The sequence below is a fragment of the Colobus angolensis genome, unplaced genomic scaffold (assembly GCF_000951035.1).
Source record: "Colobus angolensis palliatus isolate OR3802 unplaced genomic scaffold, Cang.pa_1.0 Scaffold9, whole genome shotgun sequence".
NCBI lineage: Eukaryota > Metazoa > Chordata > Mammalia > Primates > Cercopithecidae > Colobus > Colobus angolensis.
In genome coordinates, this window is record NW_012122931.1 from 7,053,932 (window position 1) to 7,061,140 (window position 7,209).

The 7,209-nt window shown below is 56.9% G+C and overlaps 1 protein-coding gene across 2 annotated transcripts in view; it reads left to right on the forward strand.

The window, feature by feature from the left end:
* PTGES2 (prostaglandin E synthase 2) overlaps window positions 1-7,209 on the forward strand; it is a 15,251-nt gene that overhangs the window by 1,879 nt on the left and 6,163 nt on the right. Inside the window, exons 2-5 of one of the 2 annotated variants that reach the window (XM_011931299.1) lie at window positions 1,216-1,413; window positions 1,784-1,874; window positions 2,080-2,138; window positions 2,779-2,928. In XM_011931299.1, coding sequence (XP_011786689.1) covers window positions 1,800-1,874; window positions 2,080-2,138; window positions 2,779-2,928 — 284 coding nt within the window. In that variant the 5' untranslated portion in view covers window positions 1,216-1,413; window positions 1,784-1,799. Of the gene's footprint in view, window positions 1-1,215; window positions 1,414-1,783; window positions 1,875-2,079; window positions 2,139-2,778; window positions 2,929-7,209 lie in introns of those variants that run through there. The other variant, XM_011931300.1, reaches the window with a different exon arrangement.

Sequence of the window (7,209 nt, forward strand, 5' to 3'; positions counted from 1 at the left end):
CATGTTGGCCAAGCTGGTCTCCAACTCCTGATCTCAAAGGAGCCACCCACCTCGGGATCTCAAAGTGCTGGGATTACGGTGTGAGCTACGGAGCCCAGCCTCTACCGTGTTTTAAGGAGACTTTTTTGACTAAGAGATAGGAGATCACAGGAGAGGGAAAGCCTTTTTCACTTTCTAAACGTTCGTCATCCTCTCTCTCCACTGCCCCCAAATCCTAAGGCTGTCTATTTGTTTAGTAATAGTAGTGGTGGTACTTTTATGGAACTGATGGCTTAGATTCAAGGCTGAAACAGGAAGAGGCAGGAAGGTCTCCCCCCACCAAGTGGTGGCCCAGCTGTCTTGCGACACTTTATACCTACCCCACACCTTCCAACTCTTCTCTGCTTGACCCCCCCATCCCCTGCCCACAGATGCTTTTTTGCTGGACCAGAGGGAACAGAGGTAGGTGAAAGGGGCATGGAGTACCCTGTGTCTCCCTTCCTGTCTCCACGGTCCAACTTCCCCTCTGAACACAGGGAGGTGGTCTACGATTGTGGCTTTCCGGCATGAAGGTGCAGCAGGCTCCCTTGGGGGCTTTCCTGGCCACAGCCTAGATACCACCCTCCCCCTCGGATATTTGAGATAGACTGAGGCTGGAGGATTGCATGAACCCAGGAGTTCAAGGCTGTAGTGAGCTGTGATCAAGCTACTGCACTCCAGCCTGGATGCCAGAGTGAGACCCTGTCCTCAGAGAAAAAAACAAGAAAGAGATTGGAGGTAGACCCCACTGGTGAACACCAGCCTGGGTGGTAGCCAGCTCTGGCCCCCAGAGGTCCCTGGGGTTAGAGGAGTGGGAGTGGGCAAAGCCAAGTTGAAACAGTTGTTCTGTGTCTGTGGGAGCAGGCTGTATACCCTGGGGCTGTCTGGTGACCCCTTGGGACTGGAGCGAGAAAAGAGGGGTCTGTCCAGTATGGGACAGAGACTGGAAGATTCCTCCTACACAACCTCACAGCAAAGGGTGGGACTCCTGCCCGGGGACCGTGCTGGCCAGGGGCTTAAACCAGGGCTGCCGTCCAGTGCCTCCCTTCCCCCTACCATTCCCTCCCATCCCTAGTTCCTCGTCCCGATGTTCTAGCGTTGTCTCAGAAGACTCCTCTGGAAAACATGCTTGCTTGGGAGCAGGGCCTGTACCTGGGGGTGCCAGGTCTAGAAGCCCCTTCCATCTGCTGCCCACAGCTCTCCCTGTCCAGCCGCCTGCAGCTGACCCTGTACCAGTACAAGACGTGTCCTTTCTGCAGCAAGGTCCGAGCCTTCCTCGACTTCCACGCCCTGCCCTACCAGGTGGTGGAGGTGAACCCCGTGCGCAGGGCTGAGATCAAGTTCTCCTCCTACAGAAAGGTGCCCATCCTGGTGGCCCAGGAAGGAGAAAGCTCGGTGAGCCCCAGGGAACCCCATGCATCCTTCCTCCTATCCTGGATGGTCCTGGAGCACCCCCTCACCTGGCCCGGCTCTGCAGCTTGGGAAGGAACTTGGGATCTTTGTGCCTCTAAGGACTATGGGGGAAGTAGCTGCATACAGTAGATGCTCAATAAATGTAGGCTCTTTCCTTCTCTACCAAAACCAAACACCTCTTGGGTCTCAGAGGCAGAACACCACAGCTGAACAACGTAGATGCTGAAATTAGCGATCTGGGTTTGAGGTGTGATTCACCCACTCACTAGTTGTGTGACTTGGGGCAAGTCACTTGTCCTCTCTGGGCTTGCTTGCTTCATAAGTCAACAAGGGGCCATATTCTGGCTTGCAGGGACAGCAGATATGAAATGCCTGACAGTGCTTGGGGTCTAGTATGTAGCTTCCAGAACCCACCCTGCCCCTCTACCTGGGAGGCCAGATGGGTGAGTGGGCTGGGGCTTAGACCCCACGGCTTTCCCACACCTTCCTCCCCATTAGGATGGGTACCCTGAGGGCAGGGTGGGGAGGACTCTGGGCATGTCCTCAGGAATGGATAAACAATGCCCAGAGGTGGTGGTGTTAAGGAGCCCCTGGGGACTCCCAGTGGCTGGATTGTAATCTCTGTTTAAACCACCGTTTTCCTTCCAGCAACAACTGAATGACTCCTCTGTCATCATCAGCGCCCTCAAGACCTACCTGGTGTCGGGGTAAGGAGCCCCTCGGAGACCAGGCGGCCATTGCTTTTGGTGGCTTCTTCCTCCGGGGAGGCCTCGCCTGAGTTCCCTTGTGGGAGCAGGTGGAGCTGCTGCTTAGATTTCCAGAGTACGCAGTGGCTCACACCTGTAATCCCAGCGCTTTGGGAGGCCAACACAGGCAGATCACCTGAGGTCAGGAGTTCCAGAGCAGCCTGGCCAACACGGCAAAACCCCGTCTCTACTAAAAATACAAAAATTAGCCAGGCATAGTGGCGAGTGCCTGTAGTCCCAGCTACTCAGGAGGCTGAGGCAGGAGAATCACTTGAACCCGGGAGGCAGAGGTTGCAGTGAGCCAGGATTGTGCCACTGCACTCCAGCCTGGGTGACAGAGCAAGACTCCGTCTCAAGAAAAAGATTTTCAGAGCAGCCCGTGGCCGTCTTCCTCCAAGCCCTCCACTTTGTCCTCTCCACAGCTCTCTCTCTCTTGGGGAAGTAGCCCTGGCGTCTCCTCCAAATCCCTCTTACTGCAGGAGTGCGGAGAGCCTTTGTTTGTTGGTCCTGGCTCCACTCTGAGGCTAGGGCAGCCGGGTGGGTCGGCCACAGGGGACAGGAGGGGGAAGGAGTTGGGGTGAGACTGTGGCTCTCTCCGAAGGCAGCCCCTGGAAGAGATCATCACCTACTACCCAGCCATGAAAGCTGTGAACGACCAGGGCAAGGAGGTGACCGAGTTCGGCAATAAGTACTGGCTCATGCTAAACGAGAAGGAGGCCCAGCAAGTGTATGGCGGGAAGGAGGCCAGGACGTGAGTGGGGCTGGGGCTGGGGCTGGCGGGGGAAGTTGGTGACCTCAGGGGTTTTCTGTAGAGTAGGACCAAGCTGAGCAAGATGGCGTGAGCAGGGAGCAGCGTGGGAGACCAGCGGGGCTGGGCCGGGCCATGCCGGATTTCAGTAGAGACCTTTCTGTGGCCACGCGTGCTGGCTCACTCCTGTAATCCCAGCATGTTGGGAGGCCGAGGCAGGCAGATCACCTGAGGTCAGGAGTCCAAGACCAGCCTGGCCAACATGGCAAAACCCCATCTCTACTAAAAATACAAAAATTAGCTAGGTGTGGAGGTGCACACCTGTAATCTCAGCTACTAGGGAGGCTGAGGCAGGAGAATCACTTGAGCCCAGGAGGCAGAGGATGCAGTGAGCTGAGATCGTGCCATTGCACTCCAGTCTGGGTGACAGAGCGAGACTTTGTCTCAAAAAAAAAAAAAAAAAAGGCCGGGCGCGGGTGGCTCAAGCCTGTAATCCCAGCACTTTGGGAGACCAAGGTGGGCAGATCACCTGAGATCAGGAGTTTGAGACCAGCCTCAACATGGAGAAACTGTGTCAGAAAAAGAAAAAAAAAATTAGCCAGGTGTGGTGGTGCGTCCCTGTAATCCCAGCTACTGGGGAGTCTGAGGTAGAAGAATTGCTTGTACCCAGAGGCCGAGGTTACAGCGAGCTGAGATTGAGATTGCACCACTGTACTCCATCCTGGGCGAAGAAGCAAGACTTCATCTCAAATAAAAATAAAAATAAAAAAAAGAAAGAAAAGGAAATGAAAGGAAAAGAAATCTATTGCTCACAGCTCTGGAGGATGGGAAGTCCGAGATCTAGTCACCAGCGGGTTCGGGGTCTGGTGCAGGCCTGTTTCTCACAGACGGTGCTGTCTAGGTGTCCTCACATGGCAGGAGAGATGGAAGGGCAAAAAGAACCTAGCTAGCTGCTTTAAGCCCTTTCGTAAGACTACTAATCCCATTCAGGAGGGCAGAGCCCTCATGACTTAATCACCTCCTAAAAGCCTCATCTGTTAATACCACTATGCTGAGTCTTGAGTTCCTACATATGAACGCATACATTCAAACCACAGCAACAGCCATGCCTAGGATGGGACACTTTGCCCCTCCACCAGGCTGTAGGGGAAGAAGACTGTGCCCACTTGCTCAGCCCTCAGATGAGGAAGGGCCGGACTAGGATCAGGGCAAGGTCAGGGAGGAGACCACAAGCACAGGGAGGCAGAGGCAGAGGCAGAGGGTAGGGGTGAGACGCGGCAAGGTTGGGATAGAAGATGGGGTTGGGACTGATCAGAGACAGGCTGGGGCTGAGACTGGTGGGAACAGGGGCCTCACAGCCCAGGCTGGCTCGGTGCCCCCACTCCCATATGAGCCTCTGAGATTTGCTCAGACTTGGGCCTAGAGCTCCATCTAGCTCTGCCGCAGCTGGCTGCTCAGCCCTGAGGTTCCCCTGGGCATTCAGCAGGGCTGTGCTCAGTGCTGGCCACAGACTGGAGGTCTCCAGTGGAGGGAATCAAGGAAGAGGCAGTGCAGGGACCAAGGGCAGTGAAGCAGAAGGAACACTGGACAGCAAGCCAAGCAGTGTCATGGCCAAGACAAAAGAAAAAGAACTTTGGGCTGGGCACGGTGGCTCATGCCTGCAATCCCAGCATTTTGGGAGGCCAAGGCGGGCAGGTCATTTGAAGTCAGGAGTTTGAGACCAGCCTGGCCAACATGGTGAAACCCTGTCTCTACTAAAAATACAAAAATTAGCTGGCTGTGGTGGTGCACACCTGTAGTCCCAGCTACTCGGGAGGCTGAGAAGGGAGAATCACTTGAACCTGGGAGACGGAGGTTGCAGTGAGCTGAGATTGCGCTGCTGCACTCCAGCCTGGGTGACAGAGTGAGACTCTGTCTTAAAAAAAAAAAAAAAAAAAAAAGGAGAACTTTGTTAAGTATTTTGGCTGAGGGGTTGGTCACTGAGTTTCCTTTCTATATTTGGCAAGAGACGAATCCTCTCGTGCTGGGGTGGAGCAGCCCCCAGGTAGGCCCTCCCAGGCACCAGCTTCACTAGTTTCCAGCCTCTCCCCACTTATTTTTCCATTTAATCCTGATAGGAATCATTATTCCTATTTTATAGGTGGGGAAACTGAGGCTGGAGAAGGTAAGAAGGAAGCTGATGGTTCTCTCACCACACCCCACCCCTGGACTTATTTTTGTGAGACAGGATCTTGCTCTGTGGCCCAGGCTGGAGTACAGTGTTATGATCACAGGTTCACTGCAGTCTTAAACTCCTAGAGTCAAGCCGTCCTCCCGCCTCAGCCTCCCAGTAGCTGGGACCACAGACGTTTGCTACCACACCCAGCTAATGTTTCTATTTTTTGTAGAGGCAGGGCCTCTTGCCTAGGGCGGTCTCAAACTTCTGTCCTCAATCGATCCTCCCAAAATGCTGGGATTACAGGCGTAAGCCACCATGCCCTGTGTCACCTCGGCAGCTTAAGCACGTGCAACAGGTTGCTCTGTAAGCTGCTCACATTTGGCGAGGCTGCGAGGCCACACCAGCAAAGCCAGGTGGCTGCGGATGCTGACCCAGCAGAGCATCGCTCTCCCCGCCCCAGGCCAGCCCCTCCTGCTGCTAAGCCCAGCAAGCCAAATTCGGTCCCGTCCCCGTCCGGTGCCTCGGTCTCCCCTGAGCCTGAACACATCACGTACATTTTGATGGAGTTAGAATCCGGAAAATCAAGAGTGTGGAAGATCAGGAGCAACTAATGTAAGCAGCAGGAGGATGAAGCTGGATTCCGTCTAGCAAGCAGGAGCGTGAGAGTGGCGCTGGGAGAAGGCACTGATAGGGACAGAGTAGAGCACAGAACATGGGGGCTCACCCTCAACCACTTCTAAACACTCTAAGCTCGAGCAGGCCCTGAACTCCTGGTCTGTAAAGTGGCTGAAGGAAGTGGCTGGAGCAAAACCCATATGGGCGAGTGTCCCCGCAGCTGCCTCAGTTTCCCCATCTGTAAAACGGGGCTGGGGACCCGTAGCTCTCATGGGACTGGTGACCCGCTCGCGGGTGCTCGCCCTGCATTCGAGACAGCACCTACAACTCCAGACTCACTCGGGGCGGGTCGAGGTGGGCTCCAAAGTCCCTTCCAAGCCGACATCCCGATTCCCCTTCCCGGGAAGGCACCCCCGGAAAAGCAAAGGTCGCTCCAGCAGCCTCCTCGGGTCACCCGCTTTCCCGAAGCCGTGGCCCTCGCCTTCCGCTCTCGTCTTCACCGGCATACTCAAGTCCCCGCTGCGGACTGACACTGTGGGCTCGGTCGCCGCAAGGACTGGGAGGAAGATGGAAGATGCGGGGCAAAAGCGGGGCGAGAAGAGTGGGACACAGCGGAGTAGCAAGGCCGGGACTCAGAGCTCCTCCCCTGCCCCGCTCCCGGCGCCCTGTCCCGCTCTGCGAGACCCGCCCACGGCCCCGCCCCCTTCACGAGTCCCGCCCCTCTCCCTGACCCCGGGCGGGGCCATCCCGGGGCTGTCCGCGGAGACGCCTATGCGGTGGAGGCTTCGGGCTTCAACTAGCGCGGGCGAACACCAGCAGAGGGACCAGGCAGCCTGACACCCCACTTTGCCATCCTGTCCTTGGAAACCTCGGGATCTGCGGGCCGGCCGCTCCGCGTGGACGAAATCAGAAACACTTGGTTTCCGAGGACCCCTCGGGCTCAGGAAAATTTTATGCTTCGGGTCACAGTAGGAAGCGGACAATGACGCGGGAGGGCAGAGAGAACCGCAGCATCGCCGCGCAACTGGGGCCGGGTCGTTTCTGGGGTCTTCGGTAGCCAGAAGCCGCAGCCCCTGTCGTCTCGAAGGGCTCGATTTGTTTCGAATGGGCCCTTGCAGGACAAGTGGCCAAGCACGTATTACAGACGGCCACGCCGCCCCTTAGGCGGTCAAGCGGGGCGAGCAGGCGGTCGCCCCTCGGCAGTCGGCCGTGTCACCACCCCAGGACCTTTGGAGGCGGAAGCATAGAGCGGTCTGCAAACATTCCCGAGCGTGCCTCTGCGGCTCTGGTGGGTGTTTCGAACCTGGGCGCCGGGCACACGCCCAGTCCCGAGAGCGCTGAGGGTCCCCTTAGCGTCGCCGTCACCCCAGGCAACCCGCAGGGCGCCCGAGTCCTGGCCCTTTAAGCAGCGCGGGCGCCTAGGCGTCTTCGTTTCGCGCGCCCGCCCGCGACGCCGGCAGAGTGAACATGGCCCCGGTTACGCGGGTGGTGCGGGCGCTGTGGACTGGCGG